General features: G+C 46.6%; 1 protein-coding gene and 1 long non-coding RNA gene across 2 annotated transcripts in view; both read right to left on the reverse strand.

The window, feature by feature from the left end:
* Positions 1–14,143, reverse strand: part of ZIM2 (zinc finger imprinted 2) — a 44,240-nt gene extending 30,097 nt beyond the window's left edge. Inside the window, exons 1-7 of the mRNA XM_081807860.1 lie at positions 12,673–14,143; positions 10,191–10,266; positions 7,272–7,751; positions 6,572–6,658; positions 5,182–5,331; positions 4,989–5,098; positions 757–859 (exon numbers count right to left, since the gene is read on the reverse strand). Of these exons, the coding sequence (XP_081663986.1) occupies positions 757–859; positions 4,989–5,098; positions 5,182–5,331; positions 6,572–6,658; positions 7,272–7,665 (844 nt within the window). The 5' untranslated portion in view covers positions 7,666–7,751; positions 10,191–10,266; positions 12,673–14,143. The remainder of the gene's footprint in view (positions 1–756; positions 860–4,988; positions 5,099–5,181; positions 5,332–6,571; positions 6,659–7,271; positions 7,752–10,190; positions 10,267–12,672) is intronic.
* Positions 14,144–14,941: 798 nt separating this feature from the next.
* On the reverse strand, positions 14,942–25,825 carry LOC145717698 (uncharacterized). Its single transcript, XR_014141096.1, has 5 exons — positions 25,644–25,825; positions 20,944–21,030; positions 19,375–19,418; positions 18,253–19,000; positions 14,942–16,701 (listed from the first exon to the last, which is right to left on the reverse strand). It is a non-coding gene; the product is annotated as an uncharacterized LOC145717698 (long non-coding RNA).
* Positions 25,826–26,492: the final 667 nt, after the last annotated feature.

Genomic DNA, 26,492 nt, shown 5'->3' on the forward strand with positions numbered 1-26,492 from the left:
TGCATCCTTTTTAGTCTTCACCCTTCTGTAACCACCTTTTAAATCCTGACACCCTCTTGGGCGCCTGGGTGGCTCAGTTGGTTAAGCGACTGCCTTCGGCTCAGGTCATGATCCTGGAGTCCCGGGATCGAGTCCCGCATCGGGCTCCCTGCTCGGCAGGGAGCCTGCTTCTCCCTCTCCCACTCCCCGTTTGTGTTCCCTCTCTCCCTGTGTCTTTCTCTGTCAAATAAATAAATAAAATCTTAAAAAAAAAAAAAAAAATCCTGACACCCTCTTTTTCACTGGCTTCCATGGTTCTCTTCTTCCTTGACTCTTTTCTCCAGCTGTTCTCTGAACTCCACTGCCTTGCAGTCTCTCTCCTCAGCATCAGACCTGCATAGCCAACTGCCTGCTATGAATGGAGCTAGATGACTTCGAGGACAGTCCAAATGGGAACTCAGGATCCCATTCTACATGTGTATTTGAAAACCTTCACTGCCACCTCTCTAGAAAAAAGTACCAACTCTTGTGGCAAGACACATCTCCCCATTCTCTTCCACCTTGTACAATACATTCTTCACCCAAAGCCAGAATGATTTCTCAATAATAGAAATCTCATCATTTACTTCTCTCCTTGAAATATTTCAAAGGCTTCTTATTACCCTTAAAGCCCAAATATATTAACATCAACTCTAATATCCCACGCAGCTTTAAAAATAAGGTGACAAAAAGCTTCAATGACTAGGTCTGGAGTAACTGACAGAAGCAGCTGCTTACCCAGAGACAGCAGCTTCCTATAGTTCTCCATGTTGTCCTGAATCGGGTTCTGAGGTTTCCTGTCCTCAGTCAGGTTCACAACGTCCTGGTATGACACTGCATCCTAAAATACCAAACACAGACCTCTCAATGGAGTCTTTCCGCGGGCATCCAAGAGAGAAGAATTCTGGCAACATGGGCGCTACACACACAAAGATACGTAGAAAGTGCTCACAGTGTTTGGGGTTCTGAGTGATCCAAGGCAAGTTTTACTACGGACCTACTTTGTACCTACCTTGGCGCTATACTCTGAGGAAGATCCAAAAGACGTATGACACATATTCCTTGCCCTCATGCAGCTTATAATTTGGTTGGAGAGAAAAGACTCATGAAACAATTAGAGAACAATAAACAATAAAGTGGGGTACAGATAATCAGTGCTAAACAGGTTTGATAGAGGGACAGCTCAGGGTTTTGTAGAAGGACTTGGGTGGGACCTTAAGTGGTAAGACTTTGACACAGAGAAAAGGGACTGGTGGGAGAGCTTCAACAGGCCAAACACCAATTATGCGTGGCATATGCAAGGACAGAAGGAAAATGTGTTTCAGCAGACATCTGGTCAGGAACTGTGACTTAAACCTCCCTCCACAGTCCCACTGTGTCCTGTGCTCACCTTCACTGTACAACATGGATACATGGTGGGCTCTTCTAGGTGTGGACAAGTTCCAAATAACCCAGATGTAACTTTAAGTACCGAATGCCTCCATTTTTTAAGCCTCTTCCACTTTAATGGCTATGTCTCTAAAAATAATTTTAAAATTCCCTGAATTACTCAGAAGAGTCTTTTATGCAGGATCTTACAGGACCTTTTCTTACTGTGCACTAGAATGTCACTGGTTTCAGGGAAGTGTGGTCCCAGGGAGTACCACACCAAGGCCTGGAGACAGACTTAAGGATGGACACAGCACCATGGGAAGCCCGCAGGTTTTGGAGCCAGAGAAAACTCAAGGGTCAAAGGAAAACTGTACCATTTATGAGCCATGCAACCTTGGGAACAGAAATCTTTCTGAGCCTCAAGTTCTTCATCTGTATAATGGAGAGTTAGGCATCAACCTGCCTTGCAATATTGTGGGTGAGGATTTTCTGCAAAGTGATGTGTTGTTTAAACATCAAGAAAAACTACATAAAGAAAGTGTAAATCACTAAATTACTATGTAAAGATATTTTGATATTAAATTTATTATACTTCCTTTCTGGGAAGTGGCATTATAGCCATATGAAATGCAGCAAAAAAAAAAAAAGTGAGTTAGATGTATCTCCTATGGAGAAAGATAAATAGGCAAATACACTGGGAGTTAAGAGGGACGCTCATTTATGCAACTGCCAACATCCAGTGATAAAAAGCAAAAACCACAACCAAAACTAAGCAGAGTTTCAAAAATGAAACTCTTTCTAGGTCCAGGCTGAGAATTCCTAGAACAACGAACTAGCACTGCAAACTCGGTACAACTGCCACCCCATAAAGCTAACTTGCATTGTCTTTGCTGGGTGCCAATCTCCTGTCCGGCAGCAAGTTCAAGAGCAAAAGCCGTGCTATGCTCAGCTTTGTGACAGTGCTTCCTAAGTCCCAGCACCGGTTTATTATACTACGAAGGAAAGTATGGGTGGGAACAAAGATGCATTTCTGGTAAGAGGAAGGAAACCAGGGCTCCTAACTTGGGGATTAGGGGAGAAAGAGATGCGGTTAAGAACTTGGGGGGCACAGGGAGTCAGAACACCCCTGGTGTTGACAGACCCCCAAGGACAATGGCAAAAAGGAATGACTGTTTTTCATACTCTTCTCTCCATTTGCCTGAGTAAAATAAATGCGTGTTAAATTTTGAACTACATTGTTCCTATGAAAGAAAAATGATGCTGTGATTTCAAGTGAAGCTAATCTATGTAAGTGGGCTTCTCTAAAGCCGTCGGCCACTCTGTATCTGTAACCAAAATGGCATCTAAATTTGCACAAGCTGCAATCAAGTTCCACTCGCATGGATGCCACCCAGAGAGCATCGTGGCGCCACTTCACTTCCACGGCAGGACCCACACGCGTAAGTGATTCAGAGACTGACACGCAATGCTAAAAGATGAGGAGGATTTTCTGCTGTGTATGCCCTCAAGATACAATTCACATCTGCTGCAGCTGCTTCTCCTACCACACGGAGTTACAGCCATCAGTGGCTTCTAAACTTTGAGACGTCACAGACACGGAGCCAGCTCTTCTCAGTGTCAAGGAAGGGCTTTTTTTTTAAAGTAGGCTCCACACCCAGCATGGAGCCCAACTCGGGGACTGAACTTACGACCCTCAGATCAAGCCCGGAGCTGATATCAAGAATGGGGCTCTTCACCAACTGTGCCATCCAGGCGCCCCTCAAGGAAGGGCATTTAAAAAGCAAAATAAGACAAACGCCAATTACAAATCCCTATCATCTTCATTTCATAAGAGTATCCTAACACCCCCAAAATAAGGATACTGAAATTTTTCATTTCCCCACATATCGGTGGGAGCCACCGATACTCATCGCAGACCACCTTCGTGGGTGGCAAATGCATATCAGTGAGACTTTTTTTTTTTTCCAAAATCAAGCTTAAGAAAGAGTCTATGATTTAGTATTTTGCCTAGATTCCTACAATTTTGGTCACTTTGGTTTCTTCAACTAAGGCATCAAAATTAGTGACAAACTAAACGTGTCACAAACTTAGATTGTTTCCCTGGCACAAGGACATTTGGGCTGGAGGAAATGAGTCACTTCTGACCCCACCCACCTTCTTCCACATCCCTTCAGCTGCTGCAGGAGCTCTGCTTTCAAGATCTGGACACTACCCATCCTTCCTTCTCACACATACTTGTGGATCCTTGCTTGCCTTCAGGACAGAGGACAAATGACAGACCTCTCAGGGTAGGATACAAAGCCCTCCGTCAGCTGATCCCAACTCATAAATCTCACTGCAGGCACCATTACTAATATATCTCAGTGCACTGGGGTAGACCTGAGCTCTCTGCTTGGCTACAGGACACCGGTGACCAGGCCTACCCATGCCTCAGGCTGTCTTGCGTCTCTAGCCCTCTGTGTTCTGGCCAACCTGGCCTTTGTTCGGTTCCTGCCTTGGGGCCTTCACCTGGGATCTCGGGACCCTGACACTTCACCTAACCAACTGTTCCTGCCCTTCAGCTGTCAAATGTTACTGCCTTCAAGGTATCTCCTATCCAAACCAAGACCCCCATGACAATTTCTTGTTATAACTCCCAATTTTTCCTTAATGGCACTCTGTATAAGAAGCAGTTACATATGGTATTTATATGGAATTTTATTTGTGGGATTGTTGAATGCCCCTCTCTGTTTTAAGGCTCAAAGTTTCCAGGGCATCCAGGGGCCTTAATTATCTCAGTCACTACTGTACTCCCTGACCTGGGGGGAACGTCCTTAATAGTAAGAGGAGATGCAGGCTCCATGCACTCAGCTATCCCCCTTCCTCTCAAGCCCTTTCCATGCTGTGGCCCCCCTTCACAATGCCATGTTTTAAGTGACCCTTCTCCTTAAAGGTCAGCTCAAATGCCAAGTCTCTCCTGTCACCAATTTCCCCAGCACATTGCCTCTTAAAATGACTACCATTAACAGCTGAGAGGTAGGCTGTGCCTACCACATGCCCGGCGTCACGTTAAGCACTTCACATATGCATATCGCACTCACTCCTCCCAGCAGCCCTGCTGAGCCAATCGCCACATCCATCCTGCAGATGAGGAAACTGAGGTTCAGCTTGCTTAAGTAAACGGTCCAAGGCTGCACACCCAACAGGTGGCAGAGCTGGGCTTCAAACCCAGCTCTCGTTGGCGCCAGAGCTTCTGCTCTCACTTGCCAGTCTACTGTTTGGCTTTGCCACTTCCCTGGCTCCCCACAGTGGGTCGGCCAGAAAGATCTCCAGAATAGTTCTGTTTCCCTGGCCCAATAAGGAACAACCGACGTGACCAAAGCACGACCCAGATGCTGAGTGGAAAACCCTCTACATGGATAAATGAGAAAATAGGCAGGAGTCACCCCAGCCACTTGCCACCTCTGGGGACAGGCCTGGGCTCCTTGCAGAGAGTAACTGCCCCCTCCCTACACCCAGCTGGGATTCTAGGGAGATGAACACACCCTCTTGGGAAAGAAAGGCATCTCTGCCATGAAAAGAAGATGGCCTTCCCAGAAAGAGAGGAGACCTAAGCATACCTGGGATCTTGACTCATAATCCATCACGGAGTCCCTACGCTTGCACTCTCTTTCCATCGCAAAAGTTGTTTTCTCCATCAGAGGAAGGGAAAGATCCCGTTGAGGAAGTCCTGGGAAGAGAAAAGGCATCTTGAAGGAACGAGGCCCATCTAACCCTGCACGCTCATCAGGGACGTCAGAGCTTGTGACTTACTGTTTCTGGGATTCCTGGTGTATGGCCAGCGGTCTCGAGACTCCAGGTCTCTGCTTCTACCTCTCCGCTCCCGCTCCCGGTCCCAATCTAGCTCCCAATCCCGATTCCGGTCCCGGTCCCAGTCCTGGTCCCATTCCCGGTCCCGGTCACCTGAGAAAGCCAGACATTCAAGGAGTTAACAAAATGCTCTGACACATGTGTTCTCCCTTCATGTGTACACATACCATTTGGGAAAGGAACACTATTCTTGCTCCTCCCTTGAGGAAATGGATCCCACACTGAGGTCCCCAGACTCCTAAGCATGATCTGGGCTCTTCCTATTACCCTAGACTTGGAACACCATTTCTGGAGGCTTTGCTTAAGTGGGGCATACTGCAAAGCAAGTTCCAAAGGTTGGTTTAGAGGTTAGAGGTTGGCTTCCCTTCTAACACTTCTGTTGGTTCTCCAGTTCCTACATAGTCAAGCCCACACTCAGGACAATGACTTCAGACCCTCTACTATTGGGCTTATGCCTGACAATCTTAATGGATACATGATGCTACTCCAAAGAAACAAAACACATGCCCTCCCCCAAAGCAAACCTTTTAAAAAGTTCACTGAAGAACCTTTAACAAATAAAATAACTTTTAGAGACAAAGTAGTAATGAACTTTGCCCCTCTTGGGGATGCTGTGGGCATATCTTCAAACAGCCTGCTGCAAATTTCCAACAGCTTTAAATACTATCTCATTATTTAAAAAGAAAATTGTAGGGGCGTCTGGGTGGCTCAGTTGGTTGAGCGACTGCTTTTGGCTCAGGTCGTGATCCCAGGATCCTGGGATCGAGTCCCACATTGGGCTCCCTGCTCAGCAGGTGTTTCTCCCTCTCTCTCCTCTCACTCACTCTCTCAGATAAATGAATAAAATCTTAAAAAAAAAAAAAATTGTATTTCATGCCATATACTGGTGTCTTCTTTGATACTAAAAATGTCTTGGGCGCCTGGGTGGCTCAGTCGGTTAAGCGACTGCCTTCGGCTCAGGTCATGATCCTGGAGTCCCGGGATCGAGTCCCACATCGGGCTCCCTGCTCGGCGGGGGGTCTGCTTCTCCCTCTGATCCTCTCCCCTCTCGTGCTCTCTGTCTCTCACCCTCTCTCTCTCAAAAAATAATAAATAAATAAAATCTTTAAAAAAAAAAAATAAAAATGTCTCATTATATCATCAATTAATTTACTTTCCCTCAGATCTGTGAGTAGCAGCAGTTGCCCTGGGGAAGGTGCTGCTGTCTTCACTGAAGGCTTCATGCCCACCGTGCACGTTTATGCCATGTGGCAGGTTTGGTGAAAGGGGAAGCCAGGCTGAAGTCTGGAAGCATGTCCCGACGGGGGCATAACCGGACAGGGTTACTACTCACTGCAGAAAGAAGAGGCGGAGCGTGGTGGCGGGGACTCTGCTCCCTTCCGGCTCATGCTGTCTTCGCTGCGGAGGTCACTGCTGTCGTCTGAGAGGACACCAGACACTGACTTAATGCTTTATCACGTCTTGCCTGTGTTCTCGAAACCGCTCCCCCAGTGGCGTCTGCCCTTGCCCCTCCTGCACTACCTGCACCTCAACAGGAAGCTGGAGGGACCAGATCCTCTCATTCCTCAGCCTCCTCCTGCTGCTGGGCCAGCAAGCGGCTGTGACTGCTGCCCCACCTCACCCGTAAACAGCGGCCACCGACAGCTTCCCGGGGTAATACACCCTGTTTCACAAAAGGGAGCCTGGACCAGGGCTGTGAGGCCCACAGAGGCTCACCAGTTCCTCACGGAGGCCCTCAATGAAGTGTTGCTTTTCCTTCCCCCACCACCCTAGGGTGGTGGTCCTTAACCAGGGCATTCTACTCCCCAGGCGACATTTGTCAATATCGTGTTGTGGCTGTCACAGCTGGGGAGGGAGTGCAACTGGTATCCTGTGGTAGAGAGGGACCAGCAGTGTCACTGAATGTCCCACAACAGGCCAGCCCCCCCCACGAAAGAACGATCCAGCCTCGAACACCAACAATGCTGAGGCCATGAACCCCAGGGAGCTCACAGCTCCCCGACGGCCTTCACCATGCTTCTACAAAGTCTCACCTCCTGGCTCATACATCCCCTTGTAATTTTCCAGCAGAGTAACTAGCTTCTCACAGTTCTCTGGCTTTTTTGCCCGCACCCAAGGCTTTATCTTTTCTGGAAGGATGGTCAGGTACTGCTCAAGGACCAAGAGCTCGATAATCTCCTCCTTGGTGCGAGTCTCCGGCTGCAACCAATCGAGGCAGAGGTTTCGGAGTTTGAACAGCGTCTTCCGAGGCCCAACAAATTCCACGTAGAGGAAATTCCGAAACCTCTGATGAAAGAATTCAGGGTCAGTTGCACCTTCTCTTATGGTGGCATCCGGCTCCTTATTCAAGTCACTGTCTAGCTCATACAGATCTGGGGCCCAAGACTTCTTGGGTTTGGTGGCAGACAAGTACTTTGGAGGCAGCATTTTTCTAAGTAAAATTTTCACTGGAGGAACCAAACATGAGTCAACAGGAAAGACGCAGCAGCCTGTGACAGTCAGTACTCAGGGACCTGTAGATCGTAAGGAGATATACACATGTCCCAGAAGTTGAGGATCAGGCAGCAGTGTGGGGCTGCCCTACATGGGGCATCAACAATGCTTTGTGAATAGGCCAAGGAGGCAGAGATGCATAAACCCACAATACACAGACACACACACACACAGCACACAAAGTTGGCCTCACACGGGAGCTACAAGCATGACCTCTGGGCACCACTAAGACCTGTTTGAGAGTTAGCTCTGCTACTAACTGGTTTTGTGACCGTGGGCAACTATTCAATGTCCTGGAGTGGAGTCTGTCCCCTTATCTACACAAGGGGAACAAAAGCCCTCAGCCCTTTTAAAACTGTGAGATTAAATAAGTTAATATTCCTAAAGGCCTAACCATCCAATGTCCACACGTGGGAAATGCTCAAGGTGCTAGCCATTACTGTCACTGGAGGTCAATTTTTTTCTCAGCAAAAATGGAGAAGGGGGTACAAGGGAATGAGGACCAAACCTGCCATTTCTGATTATTTCTGAACATCTCCATCATTGCCGAAGGTTCTCCTGGCCAGAGTGGCAGAGTTTGCAGGTATGCTCAGGACCCCTTCCCTCAGCACTGCACATGCTTCTGATGAGTGCCTGTCCCAGAACCCAGCCTCAGGCTCTGCTAACAGCACTTCTTCAGGTAGGTTTCCTGAGCTGTATTTTATCTCTTAGGTGTTGCAAGTACTTGTCACATTTATTTTTAAATACTGGAATTTATGTGCTCCTCTTCCCACAGCCAACCGTAAAATCTATTAAATGGATCAGAGATTAACTTTTCTATCCCTTATCCTCTAGTGCCTGCCTGACACAAAGTCAGGTATCAACAGTGAAATAATGTATTGAGGGGTGCCTGGGTGGCTCAGTCGTTAAGCGTCTGCCTTCGGCTCGGGTCATGATCCCGGGGTCCTGGGATCGAGCCCCGCATCGGGCTCCCCGCTCAGCGGGAAGCCTGCTTCTCCCTTTCCCACTCCCCCTGCTTGTGTTCCCTCTCTCACTGTGTCTCTCTGTCAAATAAATAAATAAAATCTTTAAAAAAAAAGAAATAATGTATTGAAAATAATGTACACAAACCCATCTTAGAATTGATTTTAGACACAGGCATGTGTTACTACATGCCTGCAGAAGCACAGCGAAGTTTCTGGGGAGAGAGAACATCCTGGGTTAACCTGTATGCCAGTGCTTCCGAAAGAGCATTCTGGTGTGTCATGCCCCTCACCTGCCCACTTTTCTACCAGCCCCTTCTCAGTATACCCAGACAACTGGGTGGGAAACCCTGGTGGGTATATGTGAAGCTCTCTTACAATGCTGCCTAGTACACTGGGGGGAAATTAAACGCAATATTGGTGAAGCCACAGAAACCCTATACAGGTGATAAATATACATTATTCACATAAACAGTAAGAATATGATAAAGTCGCCATCAGCTTTCTTCATGCTATTACACATTGTTTTCACATTCTTTTGCCTTGATCAATCTTGCCAAAGTTTGTCTCAAAAGAACCATCTTTGATAAACTTCTGTACTGTTTCATTTATTTCCCTAGTTGTCTTTATTTTTCTTTTATTATCTGCCCCCTCTTTTTAGAAAAACCCTCTAGACTGAGTATAAAAGCTGACATTCATCTTTTTTCTAATGTAACCAATTAAGGCTACACACTTCTGCTTGTGGACAGCCACGAATGGTACAAGGAAATAGGCACTGTGGGAACAAAATCTAGGTTTGGGTGGGTCAATTAACTCACCTGATAGTTTTGTACTTCTGGCTTTACTTCCAGAGAAGAACAAAACCACATGCAGCAAAAATTCTCTGCTTTTGTTTTAAAAGGAAATCAGTATGTTTAAAATTAAGGTTTTTTTTAAATGTCTAAAGAGAAAACAAGGTGTTTAATTTATTATTTGGGAATAAATGTAGCAAACTCTGCCGTGCTGGGTTCCCCTGGCAGTGATGGGCTTGCACTTTACTCATGCACAAACTTCCCTCCCATGCCCTCTCCCACCACTGTCCTTGGGAGCACCAACCCTCACAAACACACATCCATCATGAAGACCCTCGTGAATGAAGCACTGCCTCCCTGACTGCCCTGCCCTCCTTGAAGAGGACAGGCAGCAACAGAGAGGAAGGCTCTAGGTAATTAATACCCCTCTGGACAGAAGACTTCCAAAGCAGGGAAAGGAAAAGGGCAAGTGTCCAGGCTCTGGGGAACTGGTGTGATACTCTGGATGAAAGAACAGTCCATTTTATCCAGGACTTGGCTAAGAGGGACTGCCTCTGACAAGAGCAGAGTTCTCAAAAAGCAGCATGCCTGAATGGCAAAGACGAAAGGGCAGAAAGCCCAAGTCTGCTCTTTGGCATCCAGATTCCAGAGAAAACTCCAGTCCCCTAGAAAACACTAGTCCAACTCCTCAGAGGCAACAGGATACCTGTTTGGGAATAGGATCCTTCCTGAACTTCAGAACAAGCAGCTATCCACAGGAACAGAGTCAAAATGCCAGGGACCTGCAGACATTTTAAGGAAAAAAAAAATACATGGACAAATAAACATTGAAGAAATGTAAAAAGAGTGTCAGAGAATTAATTCTCCAAATGGCTGTGAATTCGACTGCATTAGAGGTGAGGCCTTTATATATCATATTCAAGAAAAGGCCAATTCCCATGTCATATAAACCAACCAAAGAGAAATAGAGAGCTTACAAATTGTCTTATGAAACCAGAATAATTCAAAACCCAAGACAAAGCTAGCACTAACAAACCACAGACCAAACTCAGTTATAAAAGCAGACACAAAAGTCTTTAACACTGTCACTGTAGAACATGATTCTACAGAGTTCTAGCCAGTTACAACAAGGCAAGAAAAATCTGAGGCATAAAGAAAAAAAGGTTCTAAAAACTATCATTCACTTATATAAGACTACCCACTCAGATACTGTGAATCAATGCAAAGAGACCTTACAATAATTTAATAAGGAAATCACTTATAACAGACTCCCTAAAAATGTATCAGCAATTATAAATTTTAAAAAATGGGAAGAGAACTCCCATTACAAAGATAAAGACTTCATAAAAGACAATAGCAACCATGTGAATAGAATTACAAATTATATTATAATAATAAAAGACAATAACTAGAGAGACACAATATAATCGTGGGAGCTGTATGGATCTGGTGTATCAAAGTTCTAAAACCTCCCCCAAATTAATCTATACTATATGGAACTTCAAAGAATATTAACGTTGGGGAACTTGGTGATGATTCTAAAGTTGACCTGGATCAATATTTTAAAAATTCATATATCAGAAGGCCAACAAACCATACACAACATTTAAAAATATTTTAACATAATCTCAGGGTAAGAAAGTTCTTTTATAATATGCCTAAAGACAGAAAGACTACATAAAAATAACAAATGATGGTTTCGTTTATACCATCAAAGCCAAAGAAATAGAACAACAAAAAAGATACACTTGTAACTTACGACAAAAAAAAAAAATGGATTCATTTAGGAATCTTAGTCTCAGTTGACCATATATAGTCGAGTATCCAGTAGTGGCATGAAAAGTGGCATTTACAAACTAGTAAGGAATGTAGGAATTACTTTGGTGAATGGTATACAGGAAAACTACCCATCATTCACTTAGGGGAAAAGGTCATACTATATATAAAAATGCTAAAACTACAATCAAAATAAAATAAATGAAAGATTACTTTTTAGAATCATGGAACAGGGAAGGCCTCTTTGAACCTGACAATAAAATCAGGAGATATAAAGGATAACTTTGACTTCATATATGTACTTTTTTACTATGTTAACTTTTCTTCCCAGTAGGCACGTATTTGAAACATAAAGCACCAATAAGTAAAAACTGTATATATAAGAACTGTAGGGTTAAAAAGTTTGATAGGGAATCAACAATTTTTCTAAGAACATATAAATAGGCAAACCTGATCAGAAAGCAGAGGAAAATCTAGGGAAGAAATTTAAAAAGATGAACTGATTTAAGGAGCAACCTCCCATAAAATTTCCATGAGCAATGAATTTACCATGTTATAAAAACCTTTCCAGAACACAGAAAAGAGATGGAGGACTTTCTATTCATTAATAATATGACCATTTAAATGCCCTTAAGAATCCTATCACAAGGTAGATGCCAAGTTCTACACCAAAAATTCACTCATTTCTTTTCTCAAGAAATTCAGGACTAGAGTAAACAAATACGACCTTCATTAAACGTGCTCATAGATTTTTCTAACCAGGGCAACAAAACAGCCCTTGGTCGGCGAGAGCATTAAAAAAATTTAAAAAATTTTTAACAGGAAAACCTTAAGGAAAGAATCAGACACTAACAACTCCTTCCCACAATGGCAGAGGAAATTCATTTGAGATCTGAGAGTAAAAAAGGCCTTGAAAACAGAGTAATCATAAAGATGGACTATAAATAAGTCTGTACGAAGAAGCTGGCATACTCACATAGTGCTGTGGCAGTGTAGATTCTATGGAGGGCAATTTGGATAACTTATCAAAATTTTAAATGTACATACCCTTAGTCCTATAAGTTCTATTTCCATGAATTTATCCCAGAGATATGTAATGACATATGTGCAAAATATATTCATTGAAGCATTGCTGACAATGCACAAAATGTGGTACATATTCATGTAATGATTATGAAACCTTTTAAAATAATGAGGCATTTGTAAATAAAGAGATATGAGATGATCTCTAAGGTAGTTAAGTGCAAAATGGGACACAACAATGTGCATAGCATTCTGAAAAACTATAGAAACAGATGCATTTGCTTAAACAGACATTTTCTGTATGGATATATATGAGACTATTAATAGTGATTAATAGTGATTGCCTCTGGGGAAGGGAACTGGGGGCCAGGGAGAGAATGGAAACTTACTTTTTCACTGTATATTCTCCTTTTGTTTTTTGTTTTTATTTATTTATTTTTACCATGAGCATGTATTACCTAGTCAAAAAAATAAATTCAAAGTTAAAACAATAAACAAAAGCACTAGTAGAGGCCTTAGAGACTGTGTTGCCCACTGAGTGGGTGCACACAACGCTGACACCTTAACACTGAGGGGGTCTTCTCCCTTCCCCTGTCCATCCCACCCTGCTGGAGTCCAAGGTCACACCCTAAATCAGATGGCAGTCAATTTAGAAAAACCCCAAGGAATCAACTTTGGAACTTCTGATACCCAAGAATGACATATGGAAATTGCAGCTATAAGCTAAATATACTCCTCAGGTCTCCAGCAATTATTTGTACATAAATGCAATGCCATCCCCTATCCTAGGGATTCTGCCTCTGAAACCCAACTGATAGACCTATCTGTCCATGTGCACAAAGATACAGTTCTCAAGTGTGTTCACAGAGGCACTGTTTACAACAGCGAAGAACGGGTACAGGGAGGAGAATGCTCAAGCAGAATTCCAACGGCAGAGACCACTGAAAGACCACTACTCAGCAGACGTGAAAATAAAAATAGGTAACAAATTTTCTGCAGTACTAGAAAAAGCAACAAAATAAAGACAAACAAGAAGAGGAGGGGAAAAAACATTTTGCAACATAGATGATAGTTAATATTTGAAACATGAAAAGCTCTTAGAAAGCAGTAAAAAAAAGATAAATGTCTCAACACGAAAATAAAAATACACAGTTCATAAAGTCAGTGATAAGATCCAACAGTTACATCAGAAATCAAAGAAATGTGAAATATCACAGTGAACATTTTTTTGGCCTATCAAATGGGCAAATATTTCAAAAATAAAAATCAAAAAGAAAAACTGATGTTGGTGAGAAGCTGACTGGTGCAGACATGAACCATGTTTCTGGATGCCGTATTAGCATATGGTTTAAAAACATTAAAAATGCCCATTCCTTTTGAACCAGCAAGTCTCCATCTAAGGACAGTCAAGTAAATAAAATATTAGTAAGAAAAAAATAAGAGCTAAAAAGTTGGCTGCCCACTATAATTAAGTCCTTATATGTATATCTAATTTCCAGTTTATAAAAGCCAACACCTGCAGCGCTAAAAAGCTGCTGGAGTAAATGACGGCAGGTGACACCATTTTACACATGGAGCCACGGGAAGGGACTAGCACATGTCAGAGAAGTATTACGTTGTCAAGGTGTTACTGTAGAACTGCAGTCCTACCAGAGTCACCAAGAATCAAACTCAGGAAAAGGAAACACGGGTCAACGTCCTCCTACAGGGGTACCTGATGGCAGGTGAGCCCTGTGAGATGAGGTTAGGTGCCCTGCTGGCCCGGTAACCCAACCCTTACCCCTGACTCACTCTATCCTCCATTTGCAGTCCAAAGGGCAACTAAGAGTGGGGCCAGATATGCTGAGTTAGTACCTTCCAGGGCCCCATACTCACCTTACCCTCAGGAAGACCCCGATCCCAGGTGAACTCGTCCTGTGACAGCGCCTCTGGCCAATCAAAAGCATAACTGCTCTACCCACTTCGCCCCCACTTCCCCAGTCCAGCTTCTGCCTCCATGGCAACAGCCACGCCTACCGTTGAAGAAAACAGAAGATACAGGTTTGGAGGTGGCTGAGATGAAAGCATCAAAAAGGTGTCGGCTAAAGGTTTGCCTGATACGATCACATGAAATGTTGAGGCCGGGGGGGGAACCCCTCCAAGGACAGCCCAGAAAGGCCAACAATAACAATTTACCCATATAATGAGAGATGTGCTTGAAGATGCATGAACCCAGTAGAAATGAGAGTGCCCGCACTTAATAGCCAAAGTCCCTGAGGGCAAGGCCTCTGTTGCCTTTTCCATCATCGTATTTTATCTTCACAGGACTGGCACCAAGAAGGTGTTCAATAAACATTTGTTTGCACTTATACGCAAAAATGTTTAATAAATCCAATCTAGAAAAGTCTAAATAAATGCAAGCTTCAACAGCCTCTCCTTATACATTCTTAGCAAAAGTAAAACTAGGAGACCATTTAAGAATAAAGATTTATCTCAAATAAATGCAAGGAAGCACATTAAACACTAAAACTATTCCAACTAAAGATGGGGACAAGGAAGGGAAGTCCTCCATCACAACTACCATTCAACACTATTCTGCAAAAAACCTAGCAAACACAACTGAAGAAAAAGAAATGAAAGGCATCATGTGGAAAAAGCATTATTTTGAGCTGAAAAACCTTGTCAATAAATACAAGAAAAGAATCCCATTAATAACAAAATAAATTCCCATAAATAAATTCAACAAAGTATATGCAAGTCCAAATAAAAATTTTTAAATGTACAGGAGAACATAAAACAAGTCCTAAATAAATGAAAACATATGCTTTCAGATGGGAATGTGGAAATTGTTGTCAATCCTTCCTTGAACATAAATTAAAATCCAATAACAGGGTGGGGAGCTTTGATGAAATGAGAATCCAATTTTTCTAGGTGAATAAATGTACAAAAATATCAGGAGAATTTTGAATAACGTATGTGTGTGGTGGGAGCAGGAGGTTGTCTGTAAAATGACCCAAACATATGAAAACAAAGTATTCTTTCCAACACAATGATGCGAGTGTTAGGACAAATAGACTAACAGAGCTAATGCAGCCCAAAAACTGACTTGCATCGAAGTATATACACATGTGAGATTTAGTTTATAATAAATAAAGGTCTTTCAGTCAAGAAAAGCATAAACTGTTTAAATACAAACTACGAACTTTCTGAGGACTAAGTAGTAAAATAATTTTAACAAAAGTGGTAAGAGGAGATGGCCAACACTTTAATTTCTGACCAGTTATTCAAGTATGCTTTCCAAGAAGGTTGGAGACAACCTTTGACATTAAGAAAGGATAATAAAGGGGCGCCTGGGTGGCTCAGTTGGTTAGGCAACTGCCTTCGGCTCGGGTCATGATCCTGGAGTCCCGGGATCGAGTCCCGCATCGGGCTCCCTGCTCGGCGGGGAGTCTGCTTCTCCCTCTGATCCTCCCCCTCTCTTGCTCTCTGTCTCCCATTCTCTCTGAGATAAATAAATAAATAAATAAAATCTTTAAAAAAAAAAAAAAGGAAAGGATAATAAAACCAGTGTTGTTGTCTGGCCTCCTGACAAATTCTGTATTTCAACACATCGCTGGAAGGCTAAGGCCACTAAGGCCAATAACAAACATACTTTGTTCACACCAAAATAAATCAGTGCACTCAAAACACAACATTCCTCCAAAATTTTCAAACAGGAAGGAATGAAAACAGATAAAATCTTTAATAGAATGTTATGTAGCCATTAAGTCATGTTTTCAAAAAGTTCTATCATTTTATTTTCTGATTACAAACAGAAGATAGTACAATGTTCAATTACAGAGTATTTAATGTAGAAACTACAAGCCATAGCCATTGATCAAATTTGTTCCTATACTAAACCTTCTAACATCCATATATAGAGTAGCATCTCATTTTTACCCAAATGAGATCACATTAGGAGTTCTGCATATGCTTTTTATTTTTTATTTTTATTTTTTCAAGTAAACTTTCTGCCCACTGTGGGGCTCGAATTCACAACCCCAAGATCAAAAGTCGCATGCTCTACCCACTGAGCCAGCCAGGTGCCCCTTATGTGTGCACGGTAAAACCTACTAAGTTATGATGGTTATCTTTCTATACTAGTACATACAGATCTACATCATTCTTTCTGAAGGCCACATAGTATTCCATTCTACAGGCACAGTGGTTTATTTACACTTGATGGAAACCACTAACGTAAAAAAACTTTGGAAGCATTAAATTAAAATAATAAGGTATAAAACTGTACAGCACACGTGACATTTATATGTACGTAAAACAAACGATGAAAATGTCCACACAAAGGAATATAATGCAGTTTTTAGACGGCAAAGCTACAGGTGGAAATGTATTGATATGGAAATTCTTGTAGACACTGTTAAACAGCTACAGAGTAGTACCTGCATACACACAAAGAAACACACCCATGTAAGTGGAGACTGAAAGTGGCGGACACATCCTATGAGCTCTCCGCCCAACCACCGTCTCGCATCCTACGGACTGCACTCTTGTAGCTTGAGTTTGAAACATTAATCAACTGGGAATGATCTCACTTGTGTTAAAATAAAAGCACACACTAAAACAAACATCTACATGGATATTTAAACATATGGAAGTATGTATAAATTAAACCAGAAGAAAACTCCCATATAAAACTTATATAAAGACTTCATTAACTGGGGAAAATAAAAATAGTAGTAAAAGATACTTCCATTTCTTTTTGTATTTTAGTTTAAATGTTATCCTAAGTTCGCAACTGAAAAAAAATTTTTGAATATAAAATTTGGAAGTAAATTCAATTGCTGTTTGTCTTGCCTTTTCGTTTCTGCTTGTTACTGTTTATCAGCACTCCCTCTGCTGTGGCTGTCCTCAGGACATGGCCCCTGCTTACTCTGACACTTCATTTCCCCCTCAGGCCACTTCACATTGCTCCCATGGAGTCCTCTACTCACTATCTGTATACCACCCTCAAGCCTGTGCACCACTTGATGGCACTCCACATGCATGCCCTCCCCTCTGTCCTACAGTTCAAACTAAATTCTGGCCACATGGCACACCCGTCACCTTCATTTTCTGACTTGGAGGAGGACCCTCGCACAGCCCTAGTTACTGAAGCTTCTGCAATTCCCTCTGCTCTCTGGAGTAGTACGTGGGTTAAGCAGTAGCCAAGGGCAGGGTCTTAAAAGGTCTGACCACATTTGGCAGACAGGGGCAAAGGTGGAGACACAAAGGGACCAGGCCTGACTCTGGTCCTAGGGGCCAAGGGAGACCACTAGTTCCAAGAGGAGGCAAAGAGAGGAGACAAATGATGGAAACCAGTCTCACTCTCCACCCTGGGCGGAAGGGTTTATGGATTTCTAGCTGTTCTTTAACCTCCAAATATCTGTTCTTACACACACCGGACATCTAACCATGAAATGTTACATGCATTGTAAGGATTTCACGTGGAGTAAATTTCAGACATGAGCTTGACCACCTAAAACCACAGGACAGCGGTGCTGCTGGGATAACAGTGTTGCCCTTGTGGTTTATACGGAAGTTTTAGTGCTATTCTTTAAACGTTTTAAAGCACTTTACTTCTCCATTTCATGAATAGAAAACAAAAATATGGGTCTCACAGTTAATGTAACTGAAACAAAGATGGAATTCATCAGGAATCCCTGCTGTAAGTGTGGTGTCTTTGGCCTCAATCAAAGGATGAATGGGTCAAGTGTTCAACTGAACTGGGAAGAACTCAATTAAAGAACATATATCAGGCTTGGAAACGTGAGTGGGACGTGTAAGGAGAGATAAAGAAATCCTGTGACCCCACTGTTCGACCTCAGGCTCCCCACATCCCATCAGTTGAGACAGAAGCTCCATGAGAGCTTCTTCAACCCCATCTCTACTTACTTACTTTGGTCCCTCATCACGGTGCACCTAGATTCAGCCCCCTCACTCATTCTACCTACCTCATCCAAGGGGGCTGGAATTGAGAACTTTAAAGTCAGGAAGCGAGGAAGTTACTTTCTTCATTTCTCAGGGACAGCATGGTGTGCGGTCTCCTCTCTCTTCTCGTTTGCTCCATTCTCCTGCCTCTTTCTGCAGACCGACATTCTCTACTTCAGCATGCACATGGGTAAATGCTGCCCCCGTCCCAGTCCTACCTCACCTCCCGGTGAAGTGCCCAGTGCCGACAGACTAAGCAACCCAAGCTCTCCGAATCTGCAAGTGCACACCACGGCTCAAGTTCTTCTAGGATGGTGGTTCTCAAACTTGGGGGTGCCAAAAGCCATCTGAGGTACTTTTGAAATATGTACCTGCTTTTCCAGGTGTGATGATTTAGGAGGTCTGTGGTTCTCCAGGAAAGAGGCATTCAAATAAGCACTCCAGGAGCTATACCTTGAGAACCACTGCTCTAGGCTTAGGTGTCCGGTCTTGTCCAATTGACCATGAACAGGAGCATACGGACAACAGGGGCTGCTGGGGGACCAATTTTACATGGGAATACCAGCAAAGAGTAAATGACTACTCTCCCTACCACACTGGCTGCGATCTCCACCCTCTGGTCTTTTACATGGCTCCTCTCAGGTAATCTCCACATCACCCTGGGCTTACTCTCTCACGTAAGCTCAGCACTTACCACACCGCCGCCAAATTTCCTTGTTGTTGTCCATTCTTGTGGGGTTTCCCCAAAAATTTCAGGAGAGGAAGTAGTATCTAAGAGTTTAGTTTAATGATCAGATCCCAAATAGTTCAAGATGAATAAAGCTACTTTAAAGAGAACTTCTGAGCCAGTATGACTTATCTGACCATATTTTAATGTCAATAATTAGCTGATCAGATTTTTTTCCCCCAAAAGAGGATGGACACGGAAAGGCAGGCCACAAAGCATGGTTCATCTAACCATGTACAGGAAGGGGCTACTCTAGTCAGACCTAATTTGAATGGAAATTGGGGAGGAAGGGGACTGTAGACGGGGGCTTCTGGTGCCCTAGTAATCCTACTAAGAGCTTCACTGCAACCAAAAGCTACCGTAGAGGCTAGTGCTATTAAACCTTTTCTGTATCCTCTCATTTTGATTCCATACTCACCAAGCAACCTTCCCATTATGGTTTCGTTTCCCATGTAGGTCTGCCTACAGGGAGAGAATCTGCTGATCATACAAACTTTTGAGTATTTGGGCCCCTGCTGTAGTTATCTCCCACCATAAACTGATAAACCAAAATTGAGAAAACAGGAACACTGTACTTTAGTCACACTATTTTTCAACATAAACTAATACACCAGTAGGGTTTCTCTAAGTCTCCTGAGCTTCAGTCATGCGTACCTACTAACATGAGTCCTTAGCTGAAATAAGGTTTCTGAGTCTCCACAGGCTTCAGCACCAGACACTGGATACTTGGAGCATTCACTGAGGCCACGAATAAACCAGTCCATTCCCAGGGGCCCACCTGGGACAGCATGTGAGCCCTTCTCCGGATGATAATACACCGTGTCAGCATAGCCACCTATCTTGAGTTCTCATTTAGCAGATACTGAAGCCAGTGATTATGCTACCCATTTCCAGAGACACAAAGTCTAGCATGGTCCTGTCCCAGATTGGGCATACTGTCCATGTTTGCTGATGGAATGAATAACTTTTGCTATTTTTCTCACTTCCTCACATAATGTGACTCGCTGCACCTTATCTGAAACAGTCAGCAAGCCATGAAAGAAGAGTACAGGTCTTACTGAGTCTCTTAGTACCTCTCTCAAATCCATCCACTTCACGTATGCCCCTGCTCTGACCCGAATCCAAGCCATCATCTCTCACCCAGACCTGAGGTGGTCTCCCTGCAACCAGTTTCCACCCTCCCCTTCTGAACCCCACAACCAGATGGTATGTTTAAAACACAAATCTGACTCCCATGTTACTTTCATGACTAAAACATCTCAATGGTTTCCCCCACTATGCTTCATATCAAGCCCATATACTTACCACTAACTGCAAGGCCTTTCACAACACAGCTCCAATTGACCTTTAAAATCCCCACCTTGCTCAAATGCCACTCAATTCTTTCCTTTGCTCCAGGTATCCTAGGCTTTTGGCTCTTATCTCTGGATCCCTCAGGAATGCCCCTGTCCCCTCTGCTTAGGACTACTCTTCCCAAAACACACTACCATCCTCCTTTCTTCAGAACTCAGCCTTAACCTCAATGACCTTCTCAGGAAGGCCCTATGTGGCCTTTTTCAGGTTAACTGTTGTTCATAGTGAATATTCTCTGTCAAAAACATGAATGATACAATTATTTTTTTCAATGTTTTCATTACCCAATAGACTATGAGCTCCAGGAAAACACTTCCTTTCCCACTCAGGGCCATGTTTGATAGATGAACCGATGAATCTCTCATGTTTCTTTAATCACCCAACAAGAGAGAAAGAGCAGGCCTGAAGGTGCAGCTGAGTGTTGGAAAAAGAAGTAGGAAACTGAAAAGGATAGCATGAGGCCAAGGAGAATTTCTGGAGAACACACAATTCACCAGAAGAGTGAGTTTTCAGAGCACAAACGGCACTTGCATGGCTATATGGAACACATATGCAATAGAAAAGTGTCAGGATGAGGAAGAATGTGTTCACTCCAAGGATAAGTGTGGCACTGTGAGAAGGGAATTCAGCTCACCTGGACCTGGCCACCTAGTGTTTGGACCTAGTCCCTCTTCGTCTTGCCAGCTCCCTCTGAGAAGGGTAGAAGCTCGAGAAGGCAAAGCTGGAGAAGGAAAAGAAAACATGAGACACCAAACTTACTTTGTATATACATTCCTCAGGCTGAAAACGACTACATAACAGGTGCATCTCCACTTCCCCCAGTGACAGAGGTCAAACCAGCCCAGGAAGAAGAGCTCTCCCCCCCAGGATGGAGGGGCCCATGGGCATTGCTCCCTGAGGCACCTGTTGTACCCTGGACTGTAATCACAGCCTTTTCCCAATGAGGTTACGTCAGTGGGTGTGTAAGTCAATTTCTGACTATCTCAGAACCCTTTCTAACAAGCAGAGCAAAATAGTAAAGACACGGGGCTTTGGATTAAGAAATCAATTCAAGAATCCAACTTCCCACTTATTAGCTATGTGACATTGGCTGTCCTTCTAAAAGCAAAGGATGCATGTTGTAGGCAAAAACTGGGAGGAAAAAAGAGCTATAAAGTAGTACCATTATTTACTAATTACATGCCCCATGTAGTGCTTAACATCTTACTTTTATTGTCTCTGTCACTCCTCACCACAACACTATTAATTTTCTAGTTCCCACTTTACAGAAAAGCAGATGTTCAGAGAACTCAATCTCAGACCTCATGGCAGACTATTATAGATCATTGTAATGTCATTTTGAAAAACAGAACATTACTGACATTTTCCATGAAGAACACATGGAGTAGCAACAATATGTACCCCTTAGAAAAGTGAATTAAAACTCCAGTTTTTCCAGGGCGCCTGGGTGGCTCAGTCATTAAGCGTCTGCCTTCGGCTCAGGTCATGGTCCCAGGGTCCTGGGATCGAGCCCCACAGTCCTGGGATCGAGCCCCACATCTGGCTCCCTGCCCAGCAGGAAGCCTGCTTCTCCCTCTCCCACTCCCCTTGCTTGTGTTCCCTCTCTCGCTGTGTCTCTCTCTGTCAAATAAATAAATAAAATCTTAAAAAAAAAACCCAAAACTCCAGTTTTTCCATTTAGTAGCCAGTGATGCAGGGCCAGAAATTTAACTCTACTGTAAATTTAAGTAATATGAAGAGACTAACTTATATTTGGACCTTAGTACTACTATTATTAAGTAGTAACATCATTCCTTAACCTTATATAACATTTTAGCCTTATCAACATGCTCCCAGTGGATTAATACTTCCTATTTCAAGTCCCACTGTGCCTCAGAGCATGCATTCAGTCAATTAGAAGCACCCGAGGGAAGTATCTTCACGATTACAGCTCTACTATATATTAAAACATTGTTCACCAGTGGATGTACATTCTTAATTTTCTCTCACCACCTGGTTGGGAAGGAAGGATCCAACGTGTTACCTTCCCTACTACCTCAAAAAAAAAAAAAAGGTAGGGACTTACAAGCTCCTTTGTTGGAGCTAGGACTAGAAGCAGCTTCCCTGCAGTCCAGCGTATACTTAAAGAACATGGTCAGAGCTAATTCAGTGTTGGAAGCATCTCTGTCCTCCAGAGGACGCTGTGGCAGTGCCACAAGGAGTTCTGCGCACGCGCAGCGCCACCTCACCGCTCCAAGCAGTAGGCCCCGCCCTTCCAGCTCTGCAACGCCCTCCGCCCCCAAACCAGGCCGGACTTGCCTGGAGAGCCTCCTCCCCATAAGCTCCCATACCACGCCCCTCTTCTAACGGTCTGTAGCTCTGAACTGTCTAGTTCCCAGGCTTTTAGACCTTTTTCTTTGCATAAACTCCATAGTGCCCTCAGAGCCTCCAAACCCAAGCCGTACGTCCACAGCCCGCCTCCTCCGGCCCTTCCCCAAACCTATTAAAGTATCTAAATCTGAAGCCCAGGTTTTCAAACCGACCCTCAGAGCTGTACAGGTGAGCCCTGCCCCCACACTCCCCCGAGAGCTGGCTTTGGTATCCTTCCAAGGAAACGCTGAGCCTGCTGCCATGCTGCATGGCCGCTGCGGCAAACACTCTGGGCCCGCCAAGCTGGCGCCTGCCCAGCAACCCGCAGGCTCCTCTTGGCCAGCAAAGGTAGGCAGGGCTCCACAGGTGCCCTTAGTCACTCAAGACATGGCAACGCCACCCTCAGGCCCACCCTGCAACTCCATGGGCAATCATCATGGCGCCTGCGCAGTAAGCCTCGGCAGCCACCCGCCGGCCAACAAACCTACCGCTAGGGTGGGTATGGGTCTGCGGACCCTGTCTGTCCTTCAGGACAAGACAGCCTCTCCCTCAGGTCACCCTCCCCCGCAGCTCTGGCATCATTCAAGATGGTGCCTGTGCAGTAAGCCTCAGGGGGCCACCCCAGGCCAACATACCTAGCCACCCAATGGATAGGAGTCTAGTCTCCCGTCAGTCACTCAAAACATGAAAGCCCTCCCTTAGGTGTGCTCCCAGCAATAAAATCACTGATGATGACATCTGCGCAGTAAGCTTTAGTTGTCACCTGTTGATCAAGATAGCACTCGAGTGGGTGGGGCTCCACCTCCCCTTGGGCCCGCCCCCACAGCCAGCCCCACCGTCACTCAAGATGGCGCCTGCGCAGTGAGTCTCGGCTGCCACCTGTCGGCCAACAGTGCTGAAGCAAGCCGAGTTCTGTAGTCCCTCCCCTTGGATCCGCCTCCCGTGGCCAGCCCCACTATCACTCAAGATGGGGCCTGCGCAGTCTCGGGTGCCACCTGTCGGCCAACAGTGCTAGAGTGAGCCGCGCTCTGCAGCCCCTCCCCTTGGGCCCGCCCCCCGCGGCCAGCCCCAATGTCACTCAAGGTGGCGCCTGCGCAGTAAGCCTCGGCTGCCACCTGTCGGCCAACAGTGCTGAAGCAAGCCGAGCTCTGTAGTCCCTCCCCTTGGATCCGCCTCCCGTGGCCAGCCCCACTACCACTCAAGATGGTGCCTGCGCAGTCTCGGGTGCCACCTGTCGGCCAACAGTGCTAGAGTGAGCCGCGCTCTGCAGCCCCTCCCCTTGGGCCCGCCCCACCCCTCCGCGGCCAGCCCCACTGTCACTCAAGATGGCGCCTGCACAGTAAGTCTCGGCTGCCACCTGTTGGCCAATGAACAGTACTAGAGCGGGCCAAGCTCTGCAGCCCCTCCCCTTGGGCCCGCCCCCCGCGGCCAGCCCCAATGGCACTCAAGGTGGCGCCAGCGCAGTAAGTCTCGGCTGCCACCTGTCGGCCAATGACAGTACTAGAGTAGGCTGAGTTCTGCAGCCCCTCCCCTTGGACCCTCCCTCTGCAGCTCTGCAGGCCTTCAAGATGGCGCCTGCATAGTAAGTCTCGGCTGCCACCTGTCGACCAACAAAAATAGTGCCGGAGTGGGCAGGGCCCCGGAGGCCAGTCCCCGCCCCCAAGCCGCGCCGACAGGGCCTGCGCAACACACCTCGCTGCTCCTGCGCCCCCAGCACTTCCTCCAGCCAAATGATGGGGCCAGACGCACCCAGGGTGCAAACTGTCCCCAGACAACAGGGGAAGGGTGGCCCAGGAGAAAGCACGGGCACGCCGACTGCCTGTAGCCCTGTCCCTCGGGACTAATGGTTCCATGATGGCGGTGGCCGCCGCGGCAAATTTCAGGCACAATGCCTGGCTTCAACAGACGCTGACTCTCCAGACCACACACATGGACCGAGCCAATAAAACGGCCCCCCAGTCACTAGCCATGGTCCATTCTCTGAAGTCAGAGTCCAGACCCCACGCTAGTCGGGGCGGCACCATCAGGGCAAGCCTCTGCAGCCAGACCCTTAACTAGCAAAGAAGGTGCGAAGTAGTGGAGACTCTGCAGCCTTCAATCACTGCATAGAACACAGGGTCGCCTCGGCCACGGCAGCCCCTGGCCCCGAACGCCGCGGCGGCTAGCCAGCCAGCCACCACCAGCTTGCACGGCAAAGCTCAGCCACCCCCCCCAAGATGGCGCCAAGGTAGGCGGGGCTCAGCAAGACGGCCGGAGCCAGGCGAGCCGCAGTCTCCACAGCCCCGGCCCCGCCCCAACCCACAGCCAACCAATCAGGACAGCGCCTGTGTAGCCAGCCTCACCGCCCACACCGAAGGAGGCACCAGGGCCGGCGCGGGGAGGGGGGCGGGGGTGGGGGCGGGGGAGGTGGGCCGGCCTCTCACAGCCCAGAGAGCCTACCCCACAGGCACGAACCCTTGGCCCGCCCCTTGCGGCCCGTAGCTCCTCCCGCCGCCACTGCGGCAAAGCAGGCCCCGCCCCCAAGGACTGGCAGGGATGCAGGGACGGCCCGAGGGACCCAGCCTGTCAGGGACACCGTGGGATGGACGCAGTGGTCTGCAGCCCCCAGACCCAGCCCTGAAACCTGCCAGCCCGCCACTTCCCCGGCGCCGACCCCGGCTGGCTCGCTTGACAGGAGTCCGCGGGCAACCCGCCCCGTCCCCCACGCAAGATGGCGCGGCCGTCCCCCAGCTCCGCGGCCACCTCAAAGGGACGGCCCGTCCCCGGGACCCCGGCGGGCCACACAAGATGGCGCCTGCGGCAAGCGCGGCAACCCGTGTCCCGGACCCGCTGAGGGAGGACCCTGCCAGGCGACGTCCACCGGCCGCCCCCCTTCCCCAGCTGACCAGGGTCCCGGACTGCGGCGTGTGACCGCCGTGCCGCCTCACGCTGCATCCTGACACCGTCCTGATGTGGACGTGCAGGGAGGGCACCAGCCCAACTCACCTCCCCTCACCACACCGCCTCGGGCCTGACCAAGGCGCGGCCTGCGTGCACAGTCTAGCACGCCCACAGGGCCCCTGGCGCCCGGCGCCGCCACCAGCCCAGGGTGGACATGCCCGTTCCTCGGTCCCGACCTCGTCCTCCTGCAGCTCCCCGCGTCTGCACCGAGCCTCTGCGCGCGACTCCTTGTCAGGCTCTCCGCAGAGGCGGGGCTCCAGCGCAGGCCAATCAGCAGCCGAGTTTCTCACCCCGGGCCCCCTCGCCACGCCTCCGAGCCCTGCCAATCAGGCTGCGGTTGCCATGCCGACGGCTTGGCGCGAAGGCTGGAGGTTGACGTCAACTGAGCTGACACTAGGGGCCCCCGAGAGGGGTCTGGTAAAGGGGGAGGGGGCGGTGGGCGGGGGTGTGTGACCCCCACACAAAGAAAGGGGGTGACACGGAGAAGGGCCAACTAATGACACCCAAACACAAAGCCAACGAAGGAAAAGAAAAATAACAGACATTTGTCCAAAAAGTGAAAATCCAGCGGGCAAAACCGTGTATGTTGAAGTGTAAAGACAAACGAGAAAGTGGGAGACGACACTTTCCGCCTGGGACACAGGAAAGACGCGGGACTAACTCCCTCAGTAAATGAGGAGCTCTCGGAAACCAGTACGAGGAAGACCAAGCACGCCAGAAACCTGGGCAGCCAGGGAGGACGCTGAAACTTCGCGGGAAGCACAAATGGCTGACAGACCCGCGGCAGAAAATCCAGCGCTGCCTCAAAGCCGGGAGAGGCGGACGCCGCGGATCCCCGCACGGATCCCCGCACAGATCCCCGCCAGCGCCCGGCACAGACTGCACAGACCCCCG

The sequence above is a fragment of the Leptonychotes weddellii genome, chromosome 16 (assembly GCF_054177405.1).
Source record: "Leptonychotes weddellii isolate Sample4059 chromosome 16, ASM5417740v2, whole genome shotgun sequence".
NCBI classification, from domain to species: Eukaryota; Metazoa; Chordata; class Mammalia; order Carnivora; family Phocidae; genus Leptonychotes; species Leptonychotes weddellii.